This window comes from Oncorhynchus mykiss, chromosome 13, assembly GCF_057628025.1.
Source record: "Oncorhynchus mykiss isolate SJ-2025 chromosome 13, ASM5762802v1, whole genome shotgun sequence".
NCBI lineage: Eukaryota > Metazoa > Chordata > Actinopteri > Salmoniformes > Salmonidae > Oncorhynchus > Oncorhynchus mykiss.
Window position 1 is genome coordinate 10,211,131 of NC_143034.1, and position 17,203 is coordinate 10,228,333.

General features: G+C 39.2%; 1 protein-coding gene across 2 annotated transcripts; it reads left to right on the top strand.

Annotated features, from left to right (window-relative positions):
- Positions 1-4: 4 nt before the first annotated feature.
- Positions 5-14,084, top strand: LOC110494882 (zinc finger BED domain-containing protein 4). Of its 2 annotated transcripts, none has more exons than XM_090195022.1 (4): positions 5-640; positions 7,246-7,501; positions 7,689-8,476; positions 11,933-14,084. In XM_090195022.1, the coding sequence occupies exons 1-4, from the start codon at positions 494-496 to the stop codon at positions 13,973-13,975; spliced, it is 3,234 nt and encodes a 1,077-aa protein (XP_090051148.1). In that variant the 5' UTR covers positions 5-493; the 3' UTR covers positions 13,976-14,084. The 2 variants fall into 2 exon arrangements, with proteins under 2 accessions (XP_090051148.1, XP_090051149.1); XM_090195023.1 differs by having other exon boundaries at positions 26-640; positions 7,274-7,501.
- The last annotated feature ends 3,119 nt before the right edge of the window (positions 14,085-17,203 follow it).

The following is a 17,203-nucleotide window of genomic DNA, read 5'->3' on the forward strand; positions in this document are numbered from 1 at the left end:
ATCTGTATTCTCGCGGGAACAGCGCATATCTCGTTCTGTTAAAACAGGGCAAACAACAACAGCAGCGGGCAACTTTCAAAATCAAGTGTGAAGGGAAAAATCAACATTTCTATCATTTTCTATAACGTTTCCAGATACAACAAACACGATTTAATAGTCGGATTATTTGTCCACGTTCACCCGATCAACATTGATTAGTCTATTGATCTAGCTAGCTTGCTAACTAGCCTTCAGTAAACACGCTGTGGGCGCGCAAGATGGCGGTCAGTGCAGATCATTTGTTTTGGTAGTTGAAGGAATTATTGGATTTCTTTACCCAAATATGACCGTTTGGTAGTTCATTTCTACGGTGATAAACCCCGTATGAATATGGTTTAGTTTGTTTACCAACGTAATTGATTATTTTCTGCAAGTTTTCCACCTCTAAAACTAAGTTTGACACTACTAGATACCCAGATAAGCTTGCTAGCTCAAACTAGCTTGTAGAACGCACATGGAAACTTCCACGACCAGAACCAAAAGGAAAGAAATGGGGAGATCGTCAGATGGACAGTTAACCACAAAAGATGGTGTGGTTGTGGGCACTCCTCTTCAGAATGTAACTGTGGGGGGAGATACTCCAATGGGTGATGACAATGTGGTGAGTATAGAAAACAATACTCACAACTTGCGCCCCTCCAGTCCCCAGCTCAGGCCTGTTACCTTACGACCCCGGCACTCCAGTCAAACCCCAGGGGGAAAGATGAGAGCCACTTATTGAGATGCAATTGTGGTAACAATATCTGGTTATCATATGACAACAACCACTCTGCAGGTGTAGCAGTTTTAAGAGGTGCATTTAAAGGGAAGGTCATCAGTAGGAAGACTCACAACTCTGCAGGTGTAGCAGTTTTAAGAGGTGCATTTAAAGGGAAGGTCATCAGTAGGAAGACTCACCACTCTGCAGGTGTAGCAGTTTTAAGAGGTGCATTTAAAGGGAAGGTCATCAGTAGGAAGACTCACCACTCTGCAGGTGTAGCAGTTTTAATAGGTGCATTTAAAGGGAAGGTCATCAGTAGGAAGACTCACCGCTCTGCAGGTGTAGCAGTTTTAAGAGGTGCATTTAAAGGGAAGGTCGTCAGTAGCAAGACTCACCACTCTGGACGTTGGTTCATTTTAACAGTGAAATGTTTTTATTAGGGAATATTTATGCATCCAACAACAAACAAAACAACGGGATATTATGTCAAGAATTTGAAGAAGAGACTCAGAGTTATAGGTGTATTTCAGGATATCAAAATTATCTTAGGTGGAGATTTTAATTCTGTATCTAATGTGATGATTGACAGATATCCCCCTCCTAACAGATCCAGCATTGTTAATCCTGAGTTTAATAACCGCCATCTTGGATTAGTCGATATTTGGAGATCTAAATGTCCTGATAAAAAGGACTTCACTTGGAGTAACAAGGACATGTCCAGACAGTCAACAATTGACTTCTGGTTGATTTCTAATTCATTAGATAATTCTGTAGTGAAGGTATCAATTGAACCATCAAGTCTTACTGATCATAAAGTTATATTCTTATCTTTAAATAGGAATGGATCTGAAGTTAAACCGAATCGGAGTTATTGGAAACTCAATAGTAGACTGTTGGAAGATGATCATTTCAAGATGGATGCCAAAGATATTATACAAGACAATAGGAAGAAAGCCCAACTATTTAAGTCTTATGGGAAATATTGGGAATTCAGGAAGTGTGAAATAAGACAAACAGCCATATGAAGAGGTAAAGAAATTGCTGAACTTAAAAGATTGAGGGAAGATAAACTTATTAAGGAAATCCTTTCTCTAATCTCTATGGAGGACCTTGATGAAGAAGGAAATGCTCAGTTATTCTCTATACAACTAGACATGGACCGGATGTATGAAGAGAGAGCAAAAGGGGCATTTGTAAGATCAAGAAGGAGATGGTTGGAGGAAGGTGGGGAAAAAATACAAAATACTTTTACAATTTAGAAAGAAAAAATTCTTAATGTACATATTTTCATAAGCTCAATATAGATGGCAAAGAAAATTAAAACCCAAAAGATATTTCAAAATATGTTTCAGAATTCCATGGTAACCTTTATACCAGTCATGCCTGTCCCACTAACAACATATCTGCCTTGCTAGGACTCTGTCAAAGACTGTGCAAAATGTATAGATGAAGACTTCCAAAAGTCTTGTGATCAAATTATTTCTATCAATGAAATAAAAAAATGTACCAGCAAGTTAAAAGATAACAAATCTCCAGGGAATGATGGCATTATCAGTGAATTCTATAAATATTATCAGAAGGATATTATTGAATTTATGTTTCATGTTTTTAAGGAGGCAATTGATTTAGGGGTCCTGCCTGTTTCTATGACACAAGGCCTCCTTTCTGTAATACCCAAACCAAACAAACATTCTATGATGTAAGAAAACTGGAGACCGATCACATTAATGAACAACGATGGAAAGATACTTGCATCCATCTTTTCAGAAAGACTGAAAAAAAGGTGTTGACCAAATCATTGATGAAACCCAGTCTGGTTTTAAGAAGGGCAGACATATAGGTAATAGTATTCTACTAGTATTGGACTTGATAGACGACAATGAGCACACTATGGAAGATAACTTTATTTTATTTGTAGACTTTTACAAGGCATTTGATACAGTTGGACATTATTTTATTTTTGACACTCTTCAATTTTTTTGGTTTTGGTCAATATTTTCAAAATGTAATTAAGACACTTTACAATAATAGTAACAGCTCTGTTAAATTATCCCACGGAACTTTACAGAGATTAGACGTGGAATTAAACAAGGATGCCCAATTTTCTCCTTTCTTATTTTGTATTGATCACACAAGTTATGGCACTTCATATAAATAAGGATAGTTTTAGGGGTATTCAGATACAAGACAAAGAGATAAAATATTGACCAATTGGCTGACGACACCAGCATTTAAAAATATAAAAAAAGATCCTAATGAAGTCAGGGAAGCTATTGAGTGTATTAATGCCTTCCACACATGTATCAGGTTTATCTCTGAATATCAGGAAATGTGACTTAAACTCAGTATGTAATATCCCTGTAAAAGATGTGATCACATATCTTGGTATTACAGTTAGCAAAGATCAGAAAGAAAGGGCCGACTTAAATTTCTCTCCTATTGTAGAGGACATTGGAAAGAGATTTAACTCCTGGTTATTAAGAGATCTTTATCTGGGCGTGTACTGTTATCACAATCTGAAGGTCCAGATGAGTTTATACCTCCCTTGCCTTGGATGGTCCTCTGTCAGTAACTAAAATGGTTGATACTAAATAATTTAACGTCATATGGAGGAATAAAGCTCATTATTTAAGAAAAGCGGTAATATGTAGCACCCAGGGTGAGGGAGGGCTGAATACTCTGGATTTTAAAACCTCTGATATCATATTGAAGATTAAATGGATACAAAACTACTTAAGAAATAAGGATTGCATTTGGAATATCATCCCTAATTTAGTATTCCAACAGATTGGTGGTCTAGAAGTCTTACTAAAATGCAACGTTGATTTGGGTAAAATCCCTATTAAGCTGCAAACTTTCATTGACAAGTACTTCTAACTTGGAACCTCATGTACAAACACAATTTTCCCTACATAGGTAATACAATCTGGAATAATAAAGACATAAAATACAAAAACATCTTTATTTATTTTTTTCTGGAGGGTGGATCAGCTTAATATTGCGGAAAGAATGTTGCTTCCAATGTAATTGTCTGCATCATTTCCAATCCCCCGTATTTTTTTGGGGTAAATATATATATCCATACACGCATGCATATATATACACATATATACATACACATACCTATATAGACATACATATACACATATATACATACACATACCTATATAGACATACATATACACATATATACATACACATACCTATATAGACCTACATATACACATATATACATACACATACCTATATAGACCTACATATACACATATATACATACACATACCTATATAGACCTACATATACACATATATACATACACATACCTATATAGACATACATATACACATATATACATACACATACCTATATAGACATACATATACACATATATACATACACATACCTATATAGACATACATATACACATATATACATATACACATATATACATACACATACCTATATAGACATACATACTTTTTTAAAGAATATACCTTTATTAATATTCCCCGCAAACCCTTCCGCCGATCCCCCAATTGGAGTAAACTAATAAACACTTCTGCTTCTACCTTCAATCCATACATCTTATACACACTCTACAGACACAGTCTACTTTACAATAGTTCTCTCTTGTTTGTTCGTAGTCCTTCCTCTATTTTCTGATGTCCATCCAGTTTGATTTCTATTTGTAACTATGCTATTTCACAAAAGCTCCGAACCTATATGCATTCTAGAGATCCCTTATGCCCTACATTGTTTATCTTGTTATTAGTCCCACCCTTTCAGCTCCACTCAACCCCTCCCATCTGTCTCTCAACATCATCCATTTCGGATTTCTACTTGCCATATATTTTTCAACTGTGCTGTGATGCTTCACAAAAGAATTGAACCTTCCTATTCTATTTGTTGTACTATTTGTTCTGTCCTTTACAGATTGTAAATTAAAAATATATTTTTTTGCTAAAATAATAATTATATTATTGATTGATTGACTATGGCTTTTCAAATCACCCAGTATTGCTATCTGTAGTGTTAGTTCTAGACAAATGTTGCAATTCTTCAGCCATTCCTGGACCTGTGACCAAAAATGAGCTACATATGGACAATACCAAAATAAATGATCTAATGACTCTGCCTCCTCACAGCAGAATCTGCAGAGCTGGGAAGGTTGTATTCCCCATATATATAACATTCTATTAGTTGCAAGAATTTTGACATAGTTACATGACATAGTTTCCTTATATGGGGCGGCAGGGTAGCCTAGTGGTTAGAGGCAGGGTAGCCTAGTGGTTAGAGCGTTGGACTAGTAACCGGAAGGTTGCAAGTTCAAATCCCCGAGCTGACAAGGTACAAATCTCTTCTGCCCCTGAACAGGCAGTTAACCCACTGTTCCTAGGCCGCCATTGAAAATAAGAATTTGTTCTTAACTGACTTACATAAAAATAAATATACATGTTATTACATTTATAGGTCTTCTAGTTGTACTGAGGATACAAAACCCTCAACAGCTGCACTGAGAGAAGAATAGCACCTTTAGGGACAGCTCTAACAACAATTTGATACTCCTCACTCCTTGTGTGTTCTCATAAATTCTGGATAATCATATAGTTGGCCATCATTATTCAATAATTGTTTAACCCAAATAATGCCCGTTCTGGAACAATAAAGACTTGAGGAGGAACTGCTTGATGCAATTGGGGCCTTTAAGGATGGGAAAACTCCAGGGTTGGATGGCATACCAGTGGAAGTATACAAAGGAAACTCCAGGGCTGGATGACATACCAGAGGAAGTATACAAAGGAAACTCCAGGGCTGGATGACGTACCAGTGGAAGTATACAAATCTGTTTTTGATATACTCGAAGGACCATTATTGGCTTGTTTTAACCACTCCTATATAAATGGTAGATTATCAGACACGCAACAAGAAGGTCTGATATAATTATTACTGAAACAGGACCCAAGTGGTATATATAAAGATCCAGTCCATTTAAAAAATTGGAGACCTCTTACACTTCAGTGTTGTGTTATCTTTAGTGATAGCACAGTTGACCTATTTGCTTATGGTTTTGCCTACACCTAGTGACCTGCTTTTTAAATTATATGAACAAAAAATATTCAATTTTATTTGGAACGGCAAACCAGATAAAATTAAAAGGGCCCTATTTATATAACGAATATGAATTCGGAGGGCAGAAATGATTAAATATTAAAGCATTAGACCTCTCACTAAAGGCATCAGTCATACAAAAATTATACTTAAATCCAAACTGGTTCTCTAGTCAATTGGTACGAATGTTTCATCCTATATTCAGGAAGGGCCTTTTCCCCTTTATTCAGATCACACCTGCTCACTTTTGGTTGTTTGAAAAGGAAATAATCTCCAAAATATCTTTATTTTTTAAACAAGCCTTAGAAAGTTGGTTGCAATTTCAGTGTAATCCACCTGAAAAGACGGAACAAATAGTACAACAAATATTGTGGTTAAATTCAAATATACTAATTGATAAAAAAAAAACTGTATTTATCGAAGAAATGTTTAAAAAAGGTATACATTTAGTGAATGACATCATAAATAGGACTGGTGGAGTTATGTCACACATGCAGCTAACACAGACATATGGAAATGTCTGCTCTACCCAAAATTACAACCAATTAATTGCAGCATTACCACAAAAATGGAAGAGGCAAGTGGAAGGGGATAAAAGTAAGGAACAGATTTAAAATAGCTGTTGATAACAAACGTCTATTTTGTGGTTGTGACCCAGAGACTCTTGACCATTTGTTTTGGGACTGTTCTTATGTCAGAAGATTTTGGAGTGAGTTAGAAGATTAATGTAATGGAATGTCATATTATTGTACCAATATAAATCAGGGACTTCTCAAGAAGGTAGAAAGAGCTTTTAATGTCAAAATAGAGCCGATCCATTCTATTCAAAATGACACGCATTACACACAAGATAGACTATGTATGTATAGACACTATGTTAGACAGACAGAGAGGTTACATTTCACCTTATGTTGTACCTCTGTTTGTCTTATGTAGTAAAAATAATGGATTTCAGCAGACAAAGGCAGGCAGGCAACTACACAGGACAGACAGAGGTACATGGTAACCACAACTACACAGGACAGACAGAGGTACAAGCATTTACCACGTTACCTTTTTAAGAAATCGATGTAGTCGGAGCTGAACTCTACAGACCCTTGTCACTGTTTGACCCCGAGGAGAAGATTATCTTCAAAAACCTCCGTCATGAGGTCAATGACTGTTCTGTGTAATGTACTGGAACTGAGATTCATGATTTAAGGGCTGGTAAGTAAGCTAAAGATAACCCAAATAATTCCTCCACATTGCTGTCGTTGCCATAGCAACGTGAGCTAGCTAGTTCCATTTTATTAGCAGGGATTCCTAGTGCATGGAATATTGAGCACGTTCTATCCCTTTATCATTTAGTGAAACTCACCTTTCACTTGTTGTGCTTCCTCTTTTGGATCCATCTCTAGTCTTCCATGTCTGTATCCAAGTCCACAGAGTCCCCGGGTTCTGGCTGTGGTGTTCCAGCCCAGAGAACCTCAAAGCAGGCTCCAGAGATGGTCTCAGTGAAGCTGGAGGACTGCAGTCAAACACTGGAACTTAATGTGATTGTCAAAGAGGAATGGGAGGAGAGAGAAGTCAAAGAGGAGGTGGAAAACAGGGAAGTGTCTGCTCCAGACCTAGAGGAGGAGGAGGAGGCAGCAGTAGATAGTATCCCTGACCCAGGTAAGTTCAGGTGTGGAGTACGGAGAGCAGCAGTAGATAGTATCCCTGACCCAGGTAAGTTCAGGTGTGGAGTACGGAGAGAGGTTGGTGACTATTGTATTGCTTCTGCTGGCATCAAACGTATTTTAAAGCCCCTTTCAATGCTCTGTTCCTGATTCTAACCCCATATCGGTTCATATTCCCACAGGAGAGATCTCCAACCCAGGTTCAGACAGTGAGCACAGTTCCACAGCATCAGGAAACCATAAGCAACACAGACGGAGGAACTCAAGACAGAAACATCACCACTGCATGGACTGCTTCACTAGTTTCTATGAGCCAGAGGAGTTGAGAAGGCACACTTGTAGGCCCCACCCCTGTTCTGATTGCAGAGACAGTGTTATTTGTCCAACTCACCTCCTACCACACCAACAGACTCTCAAAATAAAGAAGCCTTACGTGTGTGGTCAATGTGGCAAGAGATTTCAGACCCCAAGCACCTTGAAGACGCACCAGCTTACTCACACAGGAGAGAAGCCTTTCCATTGCGCCCAATGTGGGAAGAGTTTCAGTGATGAAGGAAATCGTAATAAACATCAGAGAATACACACAGGAGAGAAGCCTCATCAATGCTCTGAATGCGGGAAGAGTTTCAATCAGTTATCACATTTAAAGGCACACCAACAAACTCACACAGGAGACAATATTTTTCACTGCTCTCCGTGTGGGACGGGTTTTACGTTGGAAGGATGCCTTCAGAGTCATCAGAGAATACACAGTGGAGAGAAGCCCCACCACTGTTCCCAATGCGGTAAAAGCTTCAATCAAGCAGGAGACCTAAAGACACATCAGAGAGTACACAGTGGCGAGAAGCCCTACCACTGCCCCCAATGTGGAAAGAGCTTTAGTCGGGCAGGACGGCTAAGTGAACACCAGAAATATCACACCGGAGAGAAGCCATACCACTGTGATCAGTATGGGAAGAGTTTCCATCAGGTAGGACACCTAAATAACCACCAAAGGATACACACGGGAGAAACCGTACAGCTGTGAACAGTGTGGAAAGAGATTCCATTGGGAAGGATACCTAAATAATCATCATAGAATACACACAGGCGAGAAGCCTTACCACTGCTCTCCACGTGGGATGAGTTTCACTTGGTTATCGTCCCTAAAATATCACCAGTTAAAATGTCAGGGTCGTTCCATTATTACTATTATTATCCAATATTAAAATACATGTTCAATGAGATGCCCTTTAATATAGGCCATTGTGAAATCAATAAATCCGGTCTTTAATATAAATACTAAAGGCCGATTTTTAATTAGGGACGATTTTTCAAGTTTTCATAACAATTGGTCATCGGCATTTTTGGACACCGATTATGGCCGATTACATTGCATTCCATGAGGAAACTGCGTGGCAGGCTTGACTACCTGGTACGCAAGTGCAGTAGGAGCCAAGGTAAGTTGCTAGCTAGCATTAAACTTATCTTATAAAAAAAACTATCAATCTTCACATCATCACTAGTTAACTATACATGGTTGATGATATTACTAGTTTATCTAGCTTGTCCTGCGTTGCATATAGTCGATGCCCTGCCTTTTAATTTATCATTGAATCACAGCCTACCAAACGGGGGATGATTTAACAAAAGCACAATTGTTGCACGAATGTACCTCACCATAAACACCAATGTACCTCACCATAAACACCAATGTACCTAAACACCAATGTACCTCACCATAAACATCAATGTACCATAAACACCAATGTACCTCACCATAAACACCAATGCCTTTCTTAAAATCAATACAAAGAAGTGTATATGTTTCTTAAACCTGCATATTTCGTTAAAATAAATTAATGTTAGCAGGCAATATTAAACTAGGGAAATATCAATATTAAACTAGGGAAATATCAATATTAAACTGGGGAAACATTAATATTAAACTAGGGAAATATCAATATTAAACTAGGGAAATATCAATATTAAACTGGGGAAACATTAATATTAAACTAGGGAAATATCAATATTAAACTAGGGAAACATTAATATTAAACTAGGGAAACATTAATATTAAACTAGGGAAATATCAATATTAAACTAGGGAAATATCAATATTAAACTAGGGAAATATTAAACTAGGGAAATATCAATATTAAACTAGGGAAATATCAATATTAAACTGGGGAAACATTAATATTAAACTAGGGAAACATCAATATTAAACTAGGGAAATATCAATATTAAACTAGGGAAATATTAATATTAAACTAGGGAAATATTAAACTGGGGAAACATTAATATTAAACTAGGGAAATAGCAATATTAAACTAGGGAAACATTAATATTAAACTAGGGAAACATTAATATTAAACTAGGGAAACATTAATATTAAACTAGGGAAATATTCATATTAAACTAGGGAAATATCAATATTAAACTAGGGAAATATCAATATTAAACTAGGGAAATATTAAACTAGGGAAATATCAATATTAAACTGGGGAAACATCAATATTAAACTAGGGAAATATCAATATTAAACTAGGGAAATATTAAACTAGGGAAATATCAATATTAAACTAGGGAAATATCAATATTAAACTAGGGAAATATCAATATTAAACTAGGGAAATATTAAACTAGGGAAATATCCATATTAAACTAGGGAAATATTAAACTAGGGAAATATCAATATTAAACTAGGGAAATATTAAACTAGGGAAATATCAATATTAAACTAGGGAAATATCAATATTAAACTTGTGTCACTTCTCTTGCGTTCATTGCACGCAGAGTCAGGGTATATACAACAGAGTGGGCCGCCTGGCTCGTTGCGAACATAATTATGACATAACATTGAAGGTTGTGCAATGTAACAGCAATATTTAGACTTATGGATGCCACCCGTTAGATAAAATACAGAACGGTTCCATATTTCATTGAAAGAATAAACATTTTGTTTTCGAAATTATAGTTTCCGGATTTGACCATATTAATGACCTAAGGCTAGTATTTCTGTGTGTTAATATTATAATTAAGTCTACAATTTGATATTTGATAGCGCAGTCTGACTGAGCGGTGGCAGGCAGCAGAAGGCTCGTAAGCATTCATTCAAACAGCACTTTCCTGCGTTTGCCAGCAGCTCTTTGCAATGCTTGAAGCACAGCGCTGTTTATGACTTCAAGCCTATCAACTCCTGAGATTAGGCTGGCAATACTAAAGTGCCTATTAGAACATCCAAAAGTCAAAGGTATATGAAATGTTATAGAGAGAAATAGTCAACGCGTTATAATTCCTGTAATAACTTGCGGCTGAACTTGAAAGGGGTTCCTTCGTTATTTTACAGTTCATGTCTTCCATAGAGAATGTTACTATCATTATGACCTCATCATGTTGGTCTGACCCCATAGAGAATGTTACTATCATTATGACCTCATCATGTTGGTCTGACCCCATAGAGAATGTTACCATCATTATGACCTCATCATGTTGGTCTGACCCCATAGAGAATGTTACCATCATTATGACCTCATCATGTTGGTCTGACCCCATAGAGAATGTTACTATCATTATGACCTCATCATGTTGGTCTGACCCCATAGAGAATGTTACTATCATTATGACCTCATCATGTTGGTCTGACCCCATAGAGAATGTTACTATCATTATGACCTCATCATGTTGGTCTGACCCCATAGAGAATGTTACTATCATTATGACCTCATCATGTTGGTCTGACCCCATAGAGAATGTTACTATCATTATGACCTCATCATGTTGGTCTGACCCCATAGAGAATGTTACTATCATTATGACCTCATAGAGAACGTCTTGATCTACTCCAACGCCTCTGTGTTTTTGATACTTGTGTAAATCTCACTAGGATAAGGTAACGTTTGTCAACATATTTTCAATAAATCCACTCTACTAAAAAAATATTTATCTTCGCTTATATTTAGTCGATATTGATCAGTTACCTTGTCCTATGGATATCTGCACAGTGATCAAATTGTGAAGGTGGTGTAATCCTACAGGAAACACAGACCGTATTTGAATTCGATCTAAAAACATCCTATGGAATGAATGAAGGAACCGCTTTTCAGATTTTGCTGGAAGGTGTCATGGGAATTATGACTCACACTTTGGTCGTCGGTTCTTACCATGCCCAGTATTAAAATAGGATTTCCTGCATATAGAAATTACAGTTTTTGTTTACAACATTCATCACAGGTAAACTAAATAAATAAAAAACTATATTTTTATTAGTCAAACAGTTGAGAGTATTTGTGTCTCCTAAGCAGACTTCTGTATCCTTGTCACTTCAGAGAGGTGTGTGTGTGTGTGTGTGTGTGTGTGTGTGTGTGTGTGTGTGTGTGTGTGTGTGTGTGTGTGTGTGTGTGTGTGTGTGTGTGTGTGTGTGTGTGTGATATTAATTTTACAGGTGGCAGAGAAAAGCAGAGCACCAGTGTGGGACTATTACATTGAATTGGCACCAGGGAAAGCAAGGTGTCTTATTTGTGATAACGATATAAGCATGGGGTCAGCAATGGCTAAATCCAAAAATACCACTAACCTGTGGAATCACCTTAAGAACACCCATCCAAAAGCCCATAAGGAAGCAATGATGAAAAAAGCAAACGCAAATTCTTCACAAGGGAAAAGTGATACAGACACGTCACAGACATCGCAGGCTACACTCTTGCAACTGTTTAATAAACAAGCAAAATGGCAGGACGAAGATCCAAAATGGCAGGACAAAGATCCAAAATGGCAGGACAAAGATCCAAAATGGCAGGACAAAGATCCAAAATGGCAGGACAAAGATCCAAAATGGCAGGACAAAGATCCAAAATGGCAGGACAAAGATCCAAAATGGCAGGACAAAGACCCAAAATGGCAGGACAAAGACCCAAGGGCCAAGAAGATGGATGAAGCAATTATTGAGATGATTGCCACTGACAACCAGCCATTCACAGTGGTGTCTGGTGTTGGTTTTCAGCGGCTGATTAGTCTTGCTGAACCCCTGTACAGGATCAAAGATGAAACATTCTTTCGCACAGAAATGCTAGATAAAACACATGAAAGAGTTGTGATGAAAGTGAAGAATCTGGTGGCACCAGGGAACGCTCCACACATGGCATTCACAACGGACTGCTGGTCAGGCACTACAGAGTCCCTGATGAGCCTTACTGGACATTTCATTGACGATGTCTGGACAAGAAAGCAGGTTGTGCTGAATGTCAAGACTATGACTGGATCACACGCAGGAAACTACCTCGGAGAGATGTTTTTGACCACGTTGGAATACTGGGAAATCCACACAGAACGTGTAGTGCTGGTCCTCAGAGACAGTGGGGCAAACATGATGAAAGGTGTGAGACTGGCAGAGCTTCCAGACTTCAGCTGCAGTGCACACACCCTACAGCTTGTAATCAACGACGGCCTATCCAGTCAGAGAGCTGTGCTAAACATTATTGCCATGCTGGAGAGCTGTGCATCTCACTTCGACCACTCTGTACTGGCCAAACAGAGGCTGAGGGCCATTCAGGAAGATCTTGGCCTTCCCAAACACAGCATCATCCAAGCAGTTCAAACTCGCTGGAACTCAACACTACACATGTTGCAGAGGATGTTTGAACAGAGGCGTGCACTGAATGCGTATGCAGGTGAATACGGACACATCAGCAGTTTGTCTGCTACACAGTGGGACATTGTCTCTAGCCTAATTGAGACTCTGGCACCTATGGCGGAGGTGACCGTGGAGATGAGCCACTCCAATTCTACAGCAGCATGCATCATCCCCAGTGTGTCGGTGCTGAAGCTGATGCTACAGCAGGAGGGTTCTTCTACTCAAGGCATCAACACTTTACAGAAGACCATGTTGGACAGTCTGACAAGGAGGTTCTCCAAGGCCGAGGAGACAAAGTGCCTGGTGCTGGCGACTGTCCTGGATCCACGTTACAAGAGCTATGCCTTCGCCTCAGGGACAGCACTAGAGAAAGCAAAAGAGTGGCTGAAGGAGGAGTCTGACCTACTAAGGAAACCAAATCCCAGAGCCACAGCAGAAAGGACGAGTGAAGAGGAGGACACAGATCCAGGTGCAAAAAAACAAAGAGTCCAGGTAGATCAGCCACCCAGTCTGGTGGACAGCCTCTACGCTAGAGTCCTTGGAAGCCAACAGGGCAGGGCTGGAGTCCAGTGCAGTTTTGACATTGAGTTGGAGCGTTACCTCACAGAGCCTGTCATTGACAGAAAGAGCGGCTTGCCTTTGGAGTGGTGGAAGCAGAACGAGAACAGATTTCAATCACTCGCTCCACTGGCGAAGAAGTTTCTCTGTCCTCCATCTTCTTCGGTCCCAAGCGAGAGAGTGTTCAGTGAGGTGGGGAACATTTATGATAAGTGGAGGAGCAGACTGACAGGGGACCAGGCAGACAAGCTCTGCTTTCTACACTACAACCTAAAACTTCTTAACTGGGATTATTGAAGACCCATGAAAGCTGGTTGTTCCTTTTAACATGTTGTTCTCATGTTATTTGAGACTAGATTGATTTGATGTATTCAGTTAAAATTAAAAGTGTACATTGTTCATTCAGTATTGTTGTAATTGTCATTATTACAGATATATATATAATATTGAAGGATACAAAAGCCGATACCGATTAATCGGCCAATTAAAAAAAATACATACACACACATATATATATATATATAGATCGATTGGTCAAATAAAAACTTGGCTGATTAATTGGTTTCAGCTTTTTTTGGTCCTCAAATCATCGGTATCGTCGTTGAAGAATCATAATCGGTTGACTTCTAATAGACTTGCTAAATTACCAAAATTCAGCATTTTGAAATGCCCCTCTGTGTCACTTCTAGGGATATTTTAACCCACTTAATCCCAAAATGCCCCTCTGTGTCACTTCTAGGGAGATTTTTACCCACTTAATCCCAAAATGCCCCTCTGTGTCACTTCTAGGGAGATTTTTACCCACTTAATCCCAAAATGCCCCTCTGTGTCACTTCTAGGGAGATTTTTACCCACTTAATCCCAAAATGCCCCTCTGTGTCACTTCTAGGGAGATTTTTACCCACTTAATCCCAAAATGCCCCTCTGTGTCACTTCTAGGGAGATTTTAACCCACTTAATCCCAGAATGCCCCTCTGTGTCACTTCTAGGGAGATTTTAACCCACTTAATCCCAGAATGCCCCTCTGTGTCACTTCTAGGAAGATTTTAACCCACTTAATCCCAAAATGTCTCCAAGCTTCACCACCATTGTAAAGCCCGAGGTGTTGCTTTGACAGTCATTTCTGAAGATTGTTATTGATTTCATGTAGAAACATTGAATGTGTAATAGTGAACACAGAGTGAAAGCAGATGAGCTGGTTCTTTGGCCATTTCCTGGTGTTTCATTGTGAAAACTGAGTGGGATCCCCAGTTAGCCAGGCTAGATATGTTTAAACTATTGTTGTTGTTGTGAAGCTTTCAACTGCCTGATGGACACAACAAGCTTTCATTCTCCCTGTCATAAGGGGATTGATGGCTGATTTAAGAAGATATCGCCAACCCTGCTCTTAATCGCCACTTACTACAGTCATTGTTTTAATGAACCTCTTGAGATGGGAACACGTGTTTTTATGAAGTTGAACATGTGCTCTTTATGACATAATGTTAAATTTATGTGAAATCAAAAGTTTTGTTTTACCAATTTTGCACTTTTCAAAAGACACCAAATTGGTGTAACGACCCACTATATCCCTGCCCACTATATCCCTGCCCACTGTATCCCTGCCCACTGTATCCCTGTCCACTATATCCCTGCCCACTGTATCCCTGCCCACTGTATCCCTGCCCACTATATCCCTGCCCACTATATCCCCGCCCACTGTATCCCTGCCCACTATATCCCTGCCCACTGTATCCCTGCCCACTGTATCCCTGCCCACTATATCCCTGCCCACTATATCCCTGCCCACTATATCCCTGCCCACTGTATCCCTGCCCCACTGTATCCCTGCCCCACTGTATCCCTGCCCCACTGTATCCCTGCCCACTGTATCCCTGCCCCACTGTATCCCTGCCCCACTGTATCCCTGCCCACTGTATCCCTGCCCACTGTATCCCTGCCCCACTGTATCCCTGCCCCACTGTATCCCTGCCCCACTATATCCCTGCCCACTGTATCCCTGCCCACTGTATCCCTGCCTACTGTATCCCTGCCCACTGTATCCCTGCCCCACTGTATCCCTGCCTACTGTATCCCTGCCCACTGTATCCCTGCCCCACTGTATCCCTGCCCACTGTATCCCTGCCCACTGTATCCCTGCCCACTGTATCCCTGCCCCACTGTATCCCCCCTGTATCCCTGCCCACTGTATCCCTGCCTCTTGGCAGTATTCTGCTGCATCAACTTCAAACCCAGGTGCCAAAGTAGATTGTATTACTTGGCGGTACAGACCTATGTACAGTGGGGCAAAAAAGTATTTAGTCAGCCACCAATTGTGCAAGTTCTCCCACTTAAAATTATGGTGGAATGCTTATTTTCCACCATAATATGCAAATAAATTCATTAAAAATCCTACAATGTGATTTTCTGGATTTTTTTTCTCATTTTGTCTGTCATAGTTGAAGTGTACCTATGATGAAAATTACAGGCCTCTCTCATATTTTTTAAGTGGGAGAACTTGCACAATTGGTGGCTGACTAAATACTTTTTTGCCCCACTACATATATATTTTGTTGATTGGCCTAATTAGTAAAATACGTCTTTACACTTTTAACGCTCTACTGCACCCATTAAAATAGGACCAAACTGTTGGATTCGTTTTTCTCACTTAAAATGGCCCCAAATAGACAAGTCAAAAATATTTGTTTAAATGTGTATATGTTGCCATATGGCAACACTGTGCAGCAACCGCAACAATATGGAACTACTAAAAACATGGAACAATCTGATTTTCTCAAATTAATACTTTTATTTCTGTGTTGATTGTGCTATTTGGAACAAATAAATGTAAAAAATATATATGTAGTTTTCTAATAGAAATTAGGTGAATTGTCTAGAGTGGCGCTGTGGTCTAAGGCATGACATCGTAGCGCTTGGGGCGTCACTACAGACCCGGGATCGATCCCAGGCTGTGTCACACCCGGCCGTGACCAGGGGTCCATAGGGCGGCGCACAATTAGCCCAGCATCGTCATTTCTGTCTATAATATACACTTTTGTGGGGAAAAACTCGTTCTTATTGGCTGGGCCTAGCTCCCCAGTGGATGGGCCTATGCCCACCCATGACTGCTCTGCCCATTCATGTGAAATCCTTAGATTAGGGCCTAATGAATTTATTTAAATTGACTGATTTCCTCATATGAACTGTAACTCAGTAAAATTGTTGCCTGTTGCATTTATATTTTTGTTTAGTATATTTGTCAGCGACAGAACAATTTAAACATACTAATTAAAACTTGATCTTCTCCCTCGCCCTCTGACAGTTCCTAAAATAACATTTGAGCACATTTCTGTAGAGGTGCGGGCAGAATGTTTCAATCTTTTGCAGTGACTTTTTCAAACTGAAACTGCTATAAGGAGCCATTCTGCAAGATTGGTTGTTTATTGAACAATTGAAAAGTAGCCTAAATGCTTCCTACAGCCAACACTTATAGGCTAATGAATGATAAATGGTATCATGGTTGGCTAATGACTGATCAGTGGATAA

Coding starts and splice junctions, on each gene's coding strand:
- LOC110494882 (XM_090195022.1), top strand. CDS start 494: ATGGAAACTTCCACGACCAGAACCAAAAGGAAAGAAATGGGGAGATCG. Junction 641..7,245: donor CAATGGGTGATGACAATGTG/GTGAGTATAGAA, acceptor ATCCATCTCTAG/TCTTCCATGTCTGTATCCAA. Junction 7,502..7,688: donor AGATAGTATCCCTGACCCAG/GTAAGTTCAGGT, acceptor ATATTCCCACAG/GAGAGATCTCCAACCCAGGT.